The sequence below is a fragment of the Rana temporaria genome, chromosome 6 (assembly GCF_905171775.1).
Source record: "Rana temporaria chromosome 6, aRanTem1.1, whole genome shotgun sequence".
Classification (NCBI taxonomy): domain Eukaryota; kingdom Metazoa; phylum Chordata; class Amphibia; order Anura; family Ranidae; genus Rana; species Rana temporaria.
The window spans coordinates 187,858,077-187,876,772 of NC_053494.1; the positions used below are offsets into that span (position 1 = coordinate 187,858,077).

At 49.3% G+C, this 18,696-nt stretch overlaps 1 protein-coding gene across 6 annotated transcripts in view; it reads right to left on the bottom strand.

Moving 5' to 3' along the window:
• The window catches only part of RIF1 (replication timing regulatory factor 1), a 59,925-nt gene extending 53,614 nt beyond the window's left edge, over positions 1-6,311 (bottom strand). For all 6 annotated transcript variants that reach the window (XM_040357998.1, XM_040358002.1, XM_040358003.1 and 3 more), the window contains exons 1-2: positions 6,204-6,311; positions 297-415 (exon numbers count right to left, since the gene is read on the bottom strand). In XM_040357998.1, the coding sequence (XP_040213932.1) occupies positions 297-403 (107 nt within the window). In that variant the 5' untranslated portion in view covers positions 404-415; positions 6,204-6,311. The remainder of the gene's footprint in view (positions 1-296; positions 416-6,203) is intronic.
• Positions 6,312-18,696: the final 12,385 nt, after the last annotated feature.

Below are 18,696 nucleotides of genomic sequence, written 5' to 3' on the forward strand. Positions count from 1 at the left end.
ATAGGTACAAAAAAAAAAAAAAAAAGCCAAAAGAAAGAAAACGAATGCAGCCACCACATCCAAGGACTGGAAGGCTGCAATACATTACGTTTTTTGTGACCTTGATACACTTCAAGAGGCTGTTCACCTAGCAGAGTGGGCATTCACAGTTATTCATAGTGAAAACAGCTTCCCTTAAATTTATTTGGTTAGCTCAACAGCCCCAAGTCCTTAGTAATCTAAGCCCTGCATCCACTGCAATAATTCTCATGGCAGAATCTGGAAGGTTTCTAGTTCCAAAATGCAATTTTACTCACTTGGCAATCGAGAGATAAGCATCCGTCTGTTCTGTATGTGAGGTAGATGTGTCCTCCAAGGTTTCTAGCAAAGGCGAGAGTTGAGCGTTTTCTGGATTAGCAGCCATATTCCCAAAAAACTGAAAAGAAATGAGAAGGCATTTGAAAGAATCGGCCTAGTGATCTGCAGTAGGAATTAACGTTTATTATCTTAGGCTGCTTTCACACTGGGGTGGCGGGTCCAATAGCGGTAAAGCGCTGTTAGTTTTAGCAGCACTTTACCGTTGCTTTAGTAGCACTTTTCGGCTGCTAGCAGGGCGCTTTTAAGGGGTTAAACGCGCCTGTCTGAAGCGCTGCCCATTCATTTCAATAGGCAGGGGCAGTGTATACACTTTTTGCTTGCTTTAGGACCGCCTCCTGCACATATACGTCGGCAGAATGGCACAGCTGGGCACATGTACGTACAGGTACGTCCTGTATTAGTACCCAGCTGTGGGTACTAGTCCGAAGCTCCGGGACCGCGGACCCGATCGCCGCTGGAGTCCCGCGATCGGTCCCCGGAGCTGAAGAACGGGGAGAGCCGTGTGTAAACACAGCTTCCCCGTTCTTCACTGTGGCGGCGTCATCGATCGTGTCATCCCTTTTATAGGGGGACACAATCGATGACGTCACACCTACAGCCACACCCCCCTACAGTTGTAAACACACTTCAGGGAACACATAACCCCATCAGCGTCCCCTGTGGTTAACTCCAAAACTGCAACTGTAATTTTCACAATAAACAATGCATTTTAAATGCATTTTTTGCTGTGAAAATGACAGTGGTCCCAAAGATGTGTCAAAATTGTCCGAAGTGTCCGCCATAATGTCGCAGTCACGGGAAAAAAAAAAAAAAAAAAAAAACGCTGATCGCCGCCATTAGTAGTAAATCGCATCGAATCGCAAAAAGGGGCTAGGTCCTTTAGCTGCATTTTGGTCCGGGGGTTATGTGGTTAAAGTCAGCAGCTACACTTTTTGTAGATGCCGACTTCTATACGATCGGTTGATTTTCTGTCCATTAGTATAGTGCTTTTGACAGACAATTGACTGTTCGGACAAAAAAAAAAAGGGAGCAAGCTAGAAACATTTTAGCGCACGTGAACAAAACATCCGATTGTCGCTCAATGTGTTATAGTACAGAAATAGTCGAATAGCAAAAAAATAAAATAAAAAAAACACTATCAGAAGCAAAGAATGACCCGGAAGGTGGCGACAACGAACAGAAACCATACAACGGAAAGAACGTTCGCCTTGTTCGTTTGAGAATTTTTTCCACACGTTAAAGGAGGAGCTTCAGGCCCCGCCACAAACAATAAAGCCCCTTTCACACGAGGAGTTTTTCAGGCGGTACAGCGCTAAAAAATAGCCACTAAATACCACCTGAAAAAAAAAATCTCCTGCAAGCAGCAATCCCCAGGATTGGTATAGGAAGAGTGTGTGTGTCCCCCAGGATTGGTATAGGAAGTGTGTCGTCGTCCCCCCCAGGATTGGTATAGGAAGTGTGTGTGTGTGTCCCAGGATTGGTATAGGAAGTGTGTGTGTGTGTCCCAGGATTGGTATAGGAAGTGTGTGTGTGTGTCCCAGGATTGGTATAGGAAGTGTGTGTGTGTGTCCCAGGATTGGTATAGGAAGTGTGTGTGTGTCCCAGGATTGGTATAGGAAGTGTGTGTGTGTGTGTGTCCCAGGATTGGTATAGGAAGAGTGTGTGTGTGTCCCAGGATTGGTATAGGAAGTGTGTGTGTGTGTGTGTCCCAGGATTGGTATAGGAAGTGTGTGTGTGTGTGTGTCCCAGGATTGGTATAGGAAGTGTGTGTGTGTGTGTCCCAGGATTGGTATAGGAAGTGTGTGTGTGTGTGTCCCAGGATTGGTATAGGAAGAGTGTGTGTGTGTCCCAGGATTGGTATAGGAAGTGTCCCCCCCCCCCCAGGATTGGTATAGGAAGTGTGTGTGTGTCCCCCAGGATTGGTATAGGAAGGGTCCCCCCCCCCCCCCAGGATTGGTATAGGAAGTGTGTGTGTGTCCCCCAGGATTGGTATAGGAAGAGTGTGTGTGTGTCCCAGGATTGGTATAGGAAGAGTGTGTGTGTGTCCCAGGATTGGTATAGGAAGAGTGTGTGTGTGTCCCAGGATTGGTATAGGAAGTGTGTGTGTGTCCCCCAGGATTGGTATAGGAAGTGTGTCCCCCCCCCACCCCAGGATTGGTATAGGAAGTAAGTGTGTGTGTGTGTGTGTGTCCCAGGATTGGTATAGGAAGAGTCCCCCCCCCCCCAGGATTGGTATAGGAAGTGTGTGTGTGTCCCCCAGGATTGGTATAGGAAGAGTGTGTGTGTGTCCCAGGATTGGTATAGGAAGAGTGTGTGTGTGTCCCAGGATTGGTATAGGAAGAGTGTGTGTGTGTCCCAGGATTGGTATAGGAAGAGTGTGTGTGTGTGTCCCAGGATTGGTATAGGAAGTGTGTGTGTGTCCCCCAGGATTGGTATAGGAAGTGTGTCCCCCCCCCCCCCCAGGATTGGTATAGGAAGTAAGTGTGTGTGTGTGTGTGTCCCAGGATTGGTATAGGAAGAGTCCCCCCCCCCCCCAGGATTGGTATAGGAAGTGTGTGTGTGTCCCCCAGGATTGGTATAGGAAGAGTGTGTGTGTGTCCCAGGATTGGTATAGGAAGAGTGTGTGTGTGTCCCAGGATTGGTATAGGAAGAGTGTGTGTGTGTCCCAGGATTGGTATAGGAAGAGTGTGTGTGTGTGTCCCAGGATTGGTATAGGAAGTGTGTGTGTGTCCCCCAGGATTGGTATAGGAAGTGTGTCCCCCCCCCACCCCAGGATTGGTATAGGAAGTAAGTGTGTGTGTGTGTGTGTCCCAGGATTGGTATAGGAAGAGTGTGTGAGTCCCCCAGGATTGGTATAGGAAGTGTGTCGTCGTCCCCCCCCCAGGATTGGTATAGGAAGTGTGTATGTGTCCCCCAGGATTGGTATAGGAAGTGTGTCCCCCCCCCCCCCAGGATTGGTATAGGAAGTGTGTATGTGTCCCCCAGGATTGGTATAGGAAGTGTGTCCCCCAGGATTGGTATAGGAAGTGTGTCGTTGCCCCCCCCCCCCCCAGGATTGGTATAGGAAGAGTGTGTGTGTCCCCCAGGATTGGTATAGGAAGCGTGTGTCCCCCCTCCCCCCCAGGATTGGTATAGGAAGTGTGTCCCCCAGGATTGGTATAGGAAGCGTGTCCCGTCCCCCCCCCCAGGATTGGTATAGGAAGTGTGTAGTTGCCCCCCCCCCCCCCAGGATTGGTATAGGAAGAGTGTGTGTGTGTCCCAGGATTGGTATAGGAAGTGTGTGTCCCCCCCCCCCCAGGATTGGTATAGGAAGTGTGTGTGTGTGTCCCCCAGGATTGGTATAGGAAGTGTGTGTGTGTGTGTGTGTGTATCCCAGGATTGGTATAGGAAGAGTGTGTGTGTGTGTATCCCCCAGGATTGGTATAGGAAGTGTGTGTGTGTGTGTGTATCCCAGGATTGGTATAGGAAGAGTGTGTGTGTCCCCCAGGATTGGTATAGGAAGTGTGTGTGTGTGTGTATCCCAGGATTGGTATAGGAAGAGTGTGTGTGTCCCCCAGGATTGGTATAGGAAGAGTGTGTGTGTCCCCCAGGATTGGTATAGGAAGTGTGTGTGTGTGTGTATCCCAGGATTGGTATAGGAAGAGTGTGTGTGTCCCCCAGGATTGGTATAGGAAGTGTGTCCCCCAGGATTGGTATAGGAAGTGTGTGTGTGTGTGTGTGTGTCCTAGGATTGGTATAGAAAATGTGTGTCCCCCGTCCCGGTATAGGAATAGATATAGGAAGTGTGTACCCCCCCGTCCCGGGATTGGTATAAGAAGTGTGTCCCCCCCTCCACCCCGGGATTGGTATAGGTGGTGTGTCGCCTCCCGTCATTGGCATAGGAAGTGTGTGTCCCCTGTCCCGGGATTGATATAGGAGGTATCGTCCCCCTGGTATAGGTATATCCCCCATCTGCCACGGGATTGTACAGGTGTACCCCCCTGCCCGTCCGGGGGATTGGTATAGGAAGTGTGTGTCGTCGCCCCCCCCCCCCAATTTGTATAGGAAGTGTCTCGTCGTCGCCCCCCCCCCCCCCAATTTGTATAGGAAGTGTCTCGTCGTCGCCCCCCCCCAATTTGTATAGGAAGTGTCTCGTCGTCGCCCCCCCCCACAATTTGTATAGGAAGTGTCTCGTCGTCGCCCCCCCCCACAATTTGTATAGGAAGTGTCTCGTCGTCGCCCCCCCCCCACAATTTGTATAGGAAGTGTCTCGTCGTCGCCCCCCCCCCACAATTTGTATAGGAAGTGTCTCGTCGTCGCCCCCCCCCCCACAATTTGTATAGGAAGTGTCTCGTCGTCGCCCCCCCCCCCCACAATTTGTATAGGAAGTGTCTCGTCGTCGCCCCCCCCCCCACAATTTGTATAGGAAGTGTCTCGTCGTCGCCCCCCCCCCCACAATTTGTATAGGAAGTGTCTCGTCGTCGCCCCCCCCCACAATTTGTATAGGAAGTGTGTCATCCCCCCATCCCATTGGTATAGGAAGTGTGTATCGTCGTCCCCGTCATTCGTACACAATGTGTGTGTGTGTCATCCCGTCATTGGTATAGGAAGTGTGCCCCCCCCCCAGGATTGATATAGGGAATGTGCAGTATTAGAATTGTCCCTCGGGCATTACCATCTCAGTATTGTGGGGGGGTCTGTGGGGGGGGTCTCCCCCTGTCCCGGTATTGTGGGGGGGGGTCTCCCCCTGTCCCGGTATTGTGGGGGGGGGGTCTCCCCCTGTCCCAGTATTGTGGGGGGGGGTCTCCCCCTGTCCCAGTATTGTGGGGGGGGGTCTCCCCCTGTCCCAGTATTGTGGGGGGGGGTCTCCCCCTGTCCCAGTATTGTGGGGGGGGGTCTCCCCCTGTCCCAGTATTGTGGGGGGGGGGGTCTCCCCCTGTCCCAGTATTGTGGGGGGGGGGTCTCCCCCTGTCCCAGTATTGTGGGGGGGTCTCCCCCTGTCCCGGTATTGTGGGGGGGGGGGTCTCCCCCTGTCCCGGTATTGTGGGGGGGGGGTCTCCCCCTGTCCCGGTATTGTGGGGGGGGGGGTCTCCCCCTGTCCCGGTATTGTGGGGGGGGGGGTCTCCCCCTGTCCCAGTATTGTGGGGGGGGGTCTCCCCCTGTCCCAGTATTGTGGGGGGGGGTCTCCCCCTGTCCCAGTATTGTGGGGGGGGTCTCCCCCTGTCCCAGTATTGTGGGGGGGGGGGTCTCCCCCTGTCCCAGTATTGTGGGGGGGGTCTCCCCCTGTCCCAGTATTGTGGGGGGGGGGGGTCTCCCCCTGTCCCGGTATTGTGGGGGGGGGGGTCTCCCCCTGTCCCGGTATTGTGGGGGGGGTGTCTCCCCCTGTCCCGGTATTGTGGGGGGGTGTCTCCCCCTGTCCCGGTATTGTGGGGGGGGGGGTCTCCCCCTGTCACGCAGGGTAGCGGTGACAGGACAGAGGCCTGTAGTCCCGGATCGGTATTCCTGTCACAGGCCTCTCAGCGGGTACACAGCCCGCACACACTATAGGAGGGTCACTGATATGAAAGCCTCGTCCGGGCTACAGCAGAGGGCCGGAGGGATCTCCCTCACACACCGTCCCGGGTGTCACCTCCTCTCTCTCACACACACACACACACACACACACCGTCCCGGGTGTCACCTCCTCTCACACACACCGTCCCGGGTGTCACCTCCTCTCACACACACACACACACACCGTCCCGGGTGTCACCTCCTCTCACACACACACACACACCGTCCCGGGTGTCACCTCCTCTCACACACACACCGTCCCGGGTGTCACCTCCTCTCACACACACACCGTCCCGTTGTCAGCTCTCTCTTACCTCCACTCACACTCCGCCACCCCGGACACAGCACCTCAGTTCTCCTTCTCCCGCCACCTCCAGATTTCCCCGCGCTCTGCCGACCCCGCCTCTTCCCGCTACCACCGACTCAAATGGCACCGGATTGGACAAGAGCAGAGCGCCTGGTGAATAGAGTGCCGAGCTCATCGATGTACAGCGGAGGAAACAGTCCCCTCTTACTGAAGGCATGAAGGAGATGTCAGTGACAGGCCATTAGCCGAGCGCCGAGCTGATCGATGAGAGTGACTGTTTGTATCTGCCACACAGGCTGTGTTACCAACCAGAGACATTCTCCTCCCCCAAGACTCACACATTTTTAGCATAAATGAGAGAATCTTAGGTGAAAAATGTGTGAATCTCAGGTAAACGTTGTGTGCAGTTCCATTTACAGTACAATGTGTGCGATTAGCGCAGGAAAATGTATGTGTGTTGTGTCACGCCGCGCTCAATCTCACCACGCACTGCGTTCTGCGATAGGACTTTGTTTTTACTTTTATTAACCATTTACCTCCTCCATGACCGGGCCATATATTCCTATTCAGCACTGCGCTACTTTTCATGACAATTGCGTGGTCATGCAACACTCTACACTAATTACATTTATATCATTTTTTTCCCACACAGATAGAAGTTAATTTTGATGGTATTTGATCACCACTAGCGTTTATTTTTTATTTTTTGCGATACAAACAAAAAAATACCAAAAAATTTGGTAAAATCCCCCCCCCCCTAATATTTTCTACTTTATGATATAAAACTAGAGGTGCACCGAAATGGAAATTTCAGAACCGAAACGAAACCGAAATAAAAAAAAATGTCAGACCGAAACCGAAAATGACTATTTTTTTTTCTTTTTTAATAATTGTATGTTAAAACACCACCCCCACCTCCTGCCACCATCACCTCCTGCCCCCACCACCCCCTGCCACCATCACCTCCTGCCAGCTCTTGCCGCCATCACCTCCTGCTCTCGCCACCACCTCCTGCCACAATCGGCTCTTGCCACCATCACCTCCTGCCCCACCACCTCCTGCCAGCATTACCTCACCCACCTCCTGCCACTGTGCCACCATTACCTTCTTCCCCCACCACCTCATGCCCCCACCACCTCCTGCCACCATCACCTACTGCCACCACCAGCTTCTTTATTACCTTAAAGCTGGGCTGTGCTGGACATGGCTGGGCTGTGCTGGACATGGCTGGGCTGTGCTGGACATGGCTGGGCTGTGCTGGCCCCTGTGCTGTGCTGTGCTGGGCTCTGCTGGACTGGACTGTCACTGCTCCACCCTCTGCCTATGGCGAGTGCACTGCACGAGCCAACGAGTGTCACTGCCAAAGTGTCCCTCCTGAGTCCTCCTGACTCGATCGGCTATTCAAAAATAGCGCCGGATGGCGCCATTACGTATCTGCTTATGCGCCGCACGGCCGAGTGGATACGAGCTTTCCCGAGCCCGAAGCCGGCCGGGCTCGGGAAAACTTGTATCCTCTCGGGCAGGCGTCGCATAAGCAGATACGTAATGGCGCCATTTTTGAATAGCCGATTGAGTCAGGAGGACTCAAGAGGCAGTGACACTCGTTGGCTCGTGCAGAGGACGGAGCCGTGACAGCCCAGCGACCATTTTTTTTACGGGCACCCGATGCCCATATCGGCAATTTTAAAGCTGTTTCGGCATGTCGCCAAAACAGCTGTTTTCGGCCGATATGTATCGGCACCCATATATCGGTGCATCCCTAAATAAAACATCCAATAAAATCTGATTTCTTTATACATTTAGGCCAACATGTATTCTGCTACATGTCTTTGGTAAAAAAAAAACAATAAATGTATATTGATTGGTTTGTGTGAAACCTATATCATCTACAAACGATGGGACATACACTATATTACCAAAAGTATTGGGACACCTGCCTTTACACGCACATGAACCTTAACCGCTTACCAACCAGGCAAGTTTCATGCTTTAAAAAACAAAACAAAACAAACCCAGTGAAGTTAGCCCAATTTTTTTCTACATAATGTGAAAGATGAAGTTACGCCGAGTAAATAGATACCTAACATATCACGCTTCAAAATTGCACACGCTCGTGGAATGGCGACAAACTTCAGTACGTAAAAATCCCCATAGGCGACGCTTGAATTTTTTTTACTGGTTACATGTTTTGAGTTACAGAGAAGGTCTTGGGCTAAAATTATTGCCCTCGCTCTGAAAGTTAGCAACGATACATCACATGTGTGGTCTGAACACCGTTTTCATATGTAGGCGGGACTTACGTATACGTTTGCTTCTGCGTGCGAGCACACGGGGACAGGGGCACTTTAAAAAAAAAATATTATTCTTAATTTTAGTTTGACACTTTTGACACTTATTTTGTAACTGTTTAAAAAATGTTGCTCACTTTTATTTCTATTACAAGGAATGTAAACATCCCTTGTAATAGGAAAATTGGTATGACAGGACCTCTTTACAGTGATATATGGGGTCAATAAGATCCCATATCTCACCACTAGGCTGGGAAGCCTGAACAAAAAAAGAAAAACGATCTCGGCTTCCCAGCCGAGGCGGCACCGTTTTTTTTAATACAGAGGCCGGGCGTGACATCATAACATCGCGCCCGACCTCCGTCATTCATAGAGACTCCGGGGACTATCTGGTCTGCTGTAAATCTCTATGGTAAACATCCGGCCTGGCGGATCCATTCTCAGACTCACCGATCGCAGTGAGTCGGTAGAAGCATCGGAGGGCGGCGGGAGGGGGGGATGTTCCCTCTCGCCGCCTGTAAGGACGATCAAACGGCTGACCAGTAGGGAATCGCTGGCTGAAAAAGCCGATATCTGAATGATGCCTGTAGCTGCAGGCATCATTCAGATTTCCGATACCACTTTTTTAAGACCGAGTACAAGTACCGATACTTTTTTCAAGTACTTGCCAATACCGATTACCGATACTTTTTTTTCAATGTCATGTGACAGTTTGACAGATGGGGACTAATAGGTGGCACTGACAGGTGACTGGCACTGATAGGCGGCACTTTTGGGCACTGACTGGTGGCTGGCACCGATTGCACTGATAGGTGGCACTTGTGGGCACTGATAGATGGCACTGATTGCACTGATAGGTGGCACTTGTGGGCACTGATAGATGGCACTGATTGCACTGATAGGTGGCACTTGTGGGCACTGATAGATGGCACTGATAGGCGGCACTTTTGGGCACTGACTGGTGGCTGGCACCGATTGCACTGATAGGTGGCACTTGTGGGCACTGATAGATGGCACTGATTGCACTGATAGGTGGCACTTGTGGGCACTGATAGATGGCACTGATTGCACTGATAGGTGGCACTTGTGGGCACTGATAGATGGCACTGATTGCACCGATAGGCGCAGAGTGCAGATGGGTGCAGGTGGGCAGTGGGTGCAGGGTGTAGGTGGGTGCAGAGTGCAGGTGGGTGGTGGATGCAGGGTGCAGGTGAGTGCAGGGTGCAGGCGGATGGTGGGTGCAGGCGGGTGGCGGATGAAGGTGGGTGGTGGATGCAGGTGGGTGCAGGGTGCAGGTGGGCAGTGCGTGTAGGTGGGTACAGGGTGCAGGTGCGTGCAGAGTGCAGGTGGTTGCAGGGTAGGGTTGTCCCGATACCACTTTTTTGAGACCGAGTACAAGTACCGATACTTTTTTTCAAGATTGACAGATTGAGGGGGGAGAGCGGCACAGACGGGGGGGAGAGAACTGCACGGACGGACAGGGGGGAGGAGAGAGAACTGCACGGACGGACGGGGGGGGGGGGTTGGAGAGAGAACTGCGCGGACGGACGGGGGGAGAGAGAACTGCACGGACGGATGGGGAGAACGGCATGGACGGACGGGAAAGCGGAGGAGAGAGAACGGCACGGACGGACGGATGGGGGGGGGGGGGGAGGAGAGGGAGGAGGTGAGAGAGCAGCACGGATGGGGGAAAAACAGCATGGGGGGGAAGACAACAGCACGGGGGGGAAGACAACACTGAGCAGGGGGGGAAGACAACACTGAGCACGGGTAGGGTTGCCACCTCATCCCTTTAAAACAGAACACATATGAATTACACAGTGTCTGTGTCTGATTAAAGTGGTAATTAAACTCACTTGGTGCCTTACCTGCATTAAATTAGCACCAGAACCTGTGTAATTCATATGTGTTCTGTTTTAAAGGGATGAGGTGGCAACCCTAAGCACCGGGGAGAGAAGACTTGAAACTCCCCTGCCTGCCCAGGTATCGGGTGAAGCATCGGGAGCATTTCCCCGAGTACAAGTACTTGGGGAAATGCTCGGTATCGGTCCCGATACCGATACTAGTATCGGTATCGGGACATCCCTAGTGCAGGGTGCAGGTGGGTGGTGGATGCAGGTGGGTGGTGGATGCAGGTGGGTGCAAGGTGGTGGGTGAAGAGTGCAGGTAGGTGGTTGATGCAGGGTGCAGGTGGGAGCAGGGTGCAGGCGAGTGGTGGATGCAGGTGGGTGCAGGGTGCAGGTGGGTACAGGGTGCAGGTGGATGGTGAGTGCAGGTGTGTGCAGGGTGCAGGTGGGTGCAGGCAGGTGGTGGATGCAGGTGGGTGCAGGGTGCAGCATGCAGGTGGGTGCAGAGTGCAGGTGGGTGGTGGATGCAGGTGGGTACAGGGTGCAGGTGGATTCAGGGTGCAGGTGGGTACAGAGTGTAGGGTGCAGATGGGTGCAGGAATGTCTTCCCTCTCCCAGCACAGACACCCATCCCCCTCCCTGTACAATTAGCACACTTTAAAACACACCCCTCTGAACACAGACCTCAGATACAGCGCGGCTCAATCCAGTGAGAGAGTGTAACGCCTCTGCCGTTATCTTAGGCAGAACGAGCGCAGCTGTAATTAATTCAAGCAGCTGCGCTCCATTCTGTAAGACGTCCGCGTCACTTCCGGTGCGCGAACGTAACTCAAACATCAGGCGGCATGAACTAATAAACTGGCGGAAGAGTTTCCTATCTCTAGAAAAGGTTTCTGGGGGACAGACCTTAGGCTCAGGTCTCTGTCTGGCTTGCGCATAATTTTGGTTACGGAGGGCATCATTCTCTAAACGTAGTTCGTTCATGGAGGTGGTTAGGGTATCTACCCTTTGTGAAAGTCCCACTAAGTGATTAGCAAGCTCCGCTGGATCCATTTTTTGAAAAGGGGTTCCGATATTATGTAAAGACCCTGCTCTCTGAATTTATTAACAAATTTGGATCTCAGCTGCGGAGGCTTCTCAGTTCTGAACCACCAATTAACTCTCAAATCAGTACTGAGAATTTGGGGTTAGGTCATCACAGCCTCCATTGAAAACCAAAACATGAATCTGGGGACAGCTTATTACTTCATAAGCGTACGTGTGAAATAATCAAAATAAACAGTCTCTTGAGCATGCAAATGGACACTATATAGTCTTGCTGTAGCTGAACTGTTAAGTAAAGTGGTACTATAGGTGGTTAGCTAGTTAGTTAGTTAGTTAGTTAGTTAGTATAGAATGATTGCTTCAGTATGCCAAGTAGCTCTCAGCGTCATATCCAGAGGTTGTCTTTGGGAAACAGACGTACGAGTGCTGCCCGCATTGCTGCAGAGTTTGAAGGGGTGGGGGGGTCAGCCTGTCAGAGCTCAGACCATATGCCGTACACTCAGGGCCGGATTAACAATGGGGCTGATGGAGCTGCAGCTCCAGGCCCCTTTCTCAAGATAGGCCCATTTGCCCAAAAAAAATATTTACATTTTTTTTTTTTTTTTTTTTTTAAGATTTTTTTTTTTTTTTTAAGATTGGGGGGTTGTAGCTCGATGACCAGAGGTCACAGAAACCCCACATTTCGGGGTAGGCATGGGAATAGCTACCCCACAACTGGTTAAAATATGGGACGGCTATCATTTATGGTTCCGGAGATACGGGCCTGCTTGCACAGCCTGTCAGAAGCTACATTCAGAGCGGCCAATATAAATACAAGCTGACACACTACAGCAGACTGATAGGATCACAGTGCTTATAATAATTATTTGTATATTACTCATGGTAATTAACCCCTTGCCACCCAGGCCAATTCTGACACTTCTCTACTACATGTAAAAATCATCATTTGTTTTTTGCTAGAAAATTACTCTATGGTGGTCTTTGCACTTTTTATGTTGCAGGGTACAGAGCTGCACGATTCTGGCTAAAATGAGAATTGCAATTTTTTTGCTTAGAAGATAGATCACGATTCTCTCACGATTGTTGCACTGTAACATCATCTTTCACTTTAAAACAAAAAAAAAAAAAAAATGGGCTAACTTCACTGTTTTGTTTTTATGGTTTTTATTATTCATTGAAGTGGGAAAATGCAGTGTGACATAACATATTGCAGCAATTGCCATTGTATTCCCTAGAGTCTCTGCTAAAATATATATAATGTTTGGCAGTTCCAAGTAATTTTCTAGCAAATAATATTGCTTTCTAACTTAAGAAACAAGTGTTGGACTTTAAAGAGGAGTTCCACCCAAATTTGGAACTTCCTCTTAACACACTCCTCTCCCCCTTACATGCCACATTTGGCATGTAATTTTTTTGGGGGGGGAGTGGGGGCTTCAGCACGAGTGGGACTTCCTGTCCCACTTCCTCCTTCCTGTAGGCGACTAAGCTTAATCGCCTTCAGGAAGTGGCTGCTGTAGGCGATCGCCTAGGACACGTCACAGGTCCTAGGCGATCTCCTGGCCAATTACACGGCGCGGCGCCGGGCCGCGCCGCTCGCGCATGCGCAGTGCCGCGCCGCTCGCGCTCGCGCATGCGCAGTGGGTGCCCGGCCGTGAAGCCGAAAGCTGTCACGGCCGGGTGCCCACACTGAAGATGAAGACGCCGGCCGGGGAGGGGGGGAGAGGAGCGGAGCCCCGGCCGGCGCGTCGCTGGAGCGCTGGAGCAGGTAAGTGCCTGTTTATTAAAAGCCAGCAGCTACACTTTTTGTTGCTGCTGACTTTTAATAAACATAAAAATGGCTGGAACTCCCCTTTAAGTGGTTAAATTTAGTTACAATGTTAGTTAGTTACAATGTTTCATTTTGTTTACAAACTTCGCAGACTGCCCAGATTTTTTCTTTACACACAGAAGTTTATCCCTTTGATCTAAGAAGGAAGTGTCAGTTACAATGTTTCCTGTTAAAAACTTGGCAGACTGCCCAGATATTTTCTTTTGATAGCTGAAAGTCTCTCCACTTGTTATATGAAAGAATGAGCAAACTCTGCATTGAAGATCGTCAGGGGGGTTGAATCGAGATCACGATTTTTTTAACGATTAATTGTGCAGTTCTAGCACGGTATTTGCGCAGCAATTTTTCAAACATGTTTTTTTGGAAAAAAATGTTTCATTCATTAAAAAAACAGTTAGTTAGTTAAGTTAGCACAATTTTTTTTGGTATCCTAAGCGATGCTTTACATTTTTTTAGGTTACATGTTTAGAGTTACAGAGGAGGTCTAGTACTAGAATTATTGTTCTCGCTCTAACGATCGTGGCGTATGTAACCTGTGTGTATCTGGCTCTGATACTACCAGTGCCTACCCAGCCACTGACTACTATCTCTCCCCAGCCTGTCCCCACACACCCTCTCACCTGCTGACCTGTGGATGGGGGAATCACTCCTGCAGTGTTATTGTGTTCTGCCAGTGCGTACAATGATCAGTGTTGCTAACTTTAGCTGGCAGCACTGATTGTTTTAAGAAAAAAAAACAGGCTGGTTGTACTCAAGTTGATTAATAGATTGACTTGTGTAAAACCAGCTAGCCCATACATAGATTGACTATGGCTGGTCTCTGCATAATTGGCGTAATTTCAATCCATGTATGACCCGCTTAACCACTACTCAGTCCCTAAATATCCTTCCACTCCTGTACATAGTGCTCACTGTCATACTCTCCACACTCCTCTCCTGTACATAGTGCCCACTGTCATACTCTCCACACTTCTCTCCTATACATAGTACCCACTGTCATACCCTACACACTCCTCTCCTGTACATAGTGCCCACTGTCATACCCTCCACACTCCTCTCCTATACATAGCGCCCACTGTCATACCCTTCACACTCCTCTCCTGTACATAGTGCCTGCTGTCATACACTTCTCTCCTGTACTTAGTGCCCACTGTCGCACCCTCCACACTCCTCTCCTGTACATACTGCTCACTGTCATACCCCCCACACTCCTCTCCTATACATAGTGCCCACTGTCATACCCTCCACACTCCTCTCCTATACATAGAGCCCACTATCATACCGTCTACATTCCTCTCCTGTACATACTGCCCACTGTCATACCCTCCACACTCCTCTCCTGTACATACTGCCCCATCATACCCTCCACACTTCTCTCTGGTACGTACTACCCTCTGTCATACCCCCTCACTCTTCCCGTACATACTGCCCATTGTCATACCCTTCACACTCCTCTCCTGTACATAGTGCTTTTTGCCGTACCCTTTGTACTCCTCTCCTGTACATGATGCCCACTGTTAGACCCTCCACATTCCTCTCCCTCACCGGCACATACTTCCCACTTATATACCGTCCATACTCCTCCCCTATGTCGCTTACCCACAAAAACAGTTCTTTAAAATTATACTGAATACCCTCAATGTTACCAGCTCTAGAATGGACACACTTTTGTTAGTTCAACTAAAGGAAATATCAGTTCTCATATTTGTTCTGCCCCATTATTAGTACTCATTTAATTTTGTGATTACTACTGTGATGTATAGAGGAACATCGGGGATCTCAGCTACTCTAAATATAGCACTTATATAAAAAAGTGGCCCTGAAAATATTTTTTAAATGTTGGCAACTGTGCACTTAGGCACTGCCCAAGGGCCACTGTCCACCGGGTCAGTAGGGGGCCCCATGAGAGGCTCCTGGGATCCTGTGATAATAAAGCGGTAGTAAACTTTCCTGACATTACTACTTTTTAGAGGCCCTGGGGTAGGTTATGCCACAACGTACAAGTATGCACAGCATATTAGCACATTAGTGTACACTTACATTTTCAGACTGAGCCCTCCAGTGCTGCGATGAATCAGGCGGGGCCCGGGCACTTCCATCTTCACCCGGTCTTCCTTCTGGGTTCTGTGCCTTTGGTCACTTGCCTTGGCTGGGCTGCGTTCATGTCATTCCCACGCATTTATTTATTATTTATTACACCCCATTCACACCTCCACGACAAAATGCCCGACGCGGGCCACTCGTGCCGCTGGAGGGGAGAATTCCCATTGCTGTCTATGAGATGGTTCACATCTCATAGACGCCGTACACCTGCGGCATGAAAAAAAGTCCCGGACCCTTTTTTTTCAGGCAGCATTGGCGTTCGGCCATACAAAGCAATAGGAAGGATTTGTAAAAAAAAAGTTACACTATTCGCAGCAAAATATGCTGCGTACGCGGCGTTACTTGTCGCGGAGGTGTGAATGCAGCCTAAAAGGCCCCACCAAAATCCTCAGCACCAGGCCCAGGATGTTATTAATCTGGCCCTGCGTACACTGCATCACATTGGTCAGCATGGCTGTCATCCAAGAAGAAAGCCTCTTCTAAAGATGATGCACAAGAAAACCCGCAAATAGTTTGCTGAAGACAAGCAGACTAAGGACATAGATTCTGGAACCATGTCCTGTGGTCTGATGAGACCAAGATAAACTTATTTGGTGTGAAGCGTGTGTGGCGGCAACCAGGTGAGGAGTACAAAGACAAGTGTGTCTCACCTACAGTCAAGCATGGTGGTGGGAGAATCATGGTCTGGGGCTGTATGAGTGGCACTGGGGAGCTACAGTTCATTGAGGGAACCATGAATGCCAACATGTACTGTGACATACTGAAGCAGAGCATGATCCATTCTCTTTGGAGACTGGGCCACAGGACAGTATTCCAACGTGATAACGACCCCAAACACACCTCCAAGATGACCACTGCCTTGCTAAAGAAGCTGAGGGTAAAGGTGATAGACTGACCAAGCATGTCTCCACTCTCCAGACCTAAATCCCATTGAGCATCTGTGGGGCATCCTCAAACGAAAGGTGGAAGAGCGCAAAGTCTCTAACATCCACCAGCTCTGTGATGTCATCATGGAGGAGTGGAAGAGGACTTCAGTGGCAACTTGTGAAGCTCTGGAGAACTCCATGCCCAAGAGGGTTAAGGCAGTGCTGGGAAATAATGGTGGCCACACAAAATATTTACAATTTGGACATTTTCACTTAGGGGTGTACTCACTTTTGTTGCCAGCGGTTTAGACATTATTTGGCTGTGTGTTGAGACAGCAAATGTACACTGTTATACAAGCTGTACACTCACTACTTTACATTGTAGCAAAGTGTAATTTCTTCAGAGTTGTAACATGAAAAGATAGAATAAAATATTTACAGAAATTTGAAGAGGTGTACTTACTTTTGTGAGATACTGTATAGAAAATGTTTGTTTTTCTAAAGAATAAGGCTACTTTCACACTGAGGCAGAAAACCTGGCATTCATTGCAGTGTGTCTTTTCACACTGGGGTAGTGCGCTTGCGGGACGTTAGAAAATGTCCTGCAAGCAGCACCCTTGGGGCGGTTTGGGAGCGCTGTAAATAGCGCTCCCAAAATGCCCTGCCCATTGCAATGAATGGAAATTCCAAAGCGTCTGAAGATTTAAAAGCACCGCAAAACGGGACTTTTTACAATTTTGTTTTAGTAAAAGGTGCCCCACTAACGGACAAAAAACACGGCAAAAGCGCTACTAAGGCACTGCAAAAACGAGTGGCGCTTTAGCGCTAACTGCCGGGCCCTGCCACTGTGAAAGGGGTCTACCTGTTCAAAAGGCACCTACAAATATATGTAGCAGAATACATATTGGCCTAAACTGATAAAGAAATTATATATATATATATTTTTTTTATTGGGAATGTTTTATAACAGAAAGTAAAAAAAAATATTGGCCCGGATTCACAAAGGAGATACGACGGCGTATCTCCAGATACGCCGTCGTATCTCTGAGTTGCGCCGTCGTATCTATGCGCCTGATTCTTAGAATCAGTTACGCATAGATTTCTATTAAATCCGACCAGCGTAAGTCTCTTACGCCGTCGGATCCTAACTGCATATTTACGCTGGCCACTAGGGGCGTGTACGCTGATTTACGCTTTGAAATATGTAAATCAGCTAGATACGCGAATTCACGAACGTACGCCCGGCCGACGCAGTACAGATACGCCGTTTACGTTAGGCTTTTCCCGGCGTAAAGTTACCCCTGCTATATGAGGCGTATATGCGGCATACCAATGTTAAGTATGGCCGTCGTTCCCGCGACGAAATTTGAAAATTTTACGCCGTTTGCGTAAGTCGTTCGTGAATGGGGCTGGACGTCATTTACGTTCACGTCGAAACCAATACGTCCTCGTATTTGGAGCAATGCACACTGGGATATGTCCACGGACGGCACATGCGCCGGTCGTGAAAAACGTCAATCACGTCGGGTCACATAACATTAACATAAAACACGCCCCCTGTCCCACAGGATAGACAGGATACGCCGGCCTATTTACGCTACGCCGCCGTAACTTACGGAGCAAGTGCTTTGAGAATACAGCACTTGCCCGTCTAAGTTGCGGAGGCGTAACGTAAATAGGATACGTTACGCCCGCACAAAGATACGGCTGTACGTGAATCCGGCCCATTGTTTTTTTTTTTTTAATTGTCGCTCTTTTTTTTTGTTTATAGCGGAAAAAATATAAAAATTGCAGAGATGATCAAATACCACCAAACGAAAGTTCTATTTGTGGGGGGGAAAAATAATATTATTTGGGTACAGCATCGCACGACCGCGCAATTGTCAGTTAAAATAACACAGTGCCGTATCGCAAAAAGAATGGCCTGGTCTTGAAGGGGGGTAAATCTTCCAGAGCTGAAGTGTTTAAAGCTCCTTGAGGAGAGTCACACGCCACACAGAAAAGCCAAGTGCAACAGTGTCAGTCCTCCAGCCAACAAACAGGGGTATAATCCAAAAGTTCTGTGTTTTATTTTGTCTCCAAACATAAAGTACATAAGTGCTCCATAGCGTAGATAAAAGAGCTCCTGGAAGACAGACTTATGATCATACATACTCACTGGCACATTTAATGCAGATGTACCACTTGCTTTGACCACTAGATGGGGTGATTTACCACCACTTGCTTACTCATTGGCACATTTAATACAGATGTACCACTTGCTTTGACCACTAGATGGGGTGATTTACCATCAAAGCATCTCTAAAAAGTATTTCTAACTATAGCAGATCCCAAGGTATTTTCACTTGACCTTTCTACATTACCCTAACCTGTAAGGCCTCATTCACATGGCAGTAACACAGCCATAAAAAAATTACTGATCATTAATGCGAAAAAACAAAAGTTCCTGATGATCAGTAAATAGATAAACTTTTAGGGCCAGATTCACAGAAGAAGTAAGCCGGCGTATCTACTGATACACCGG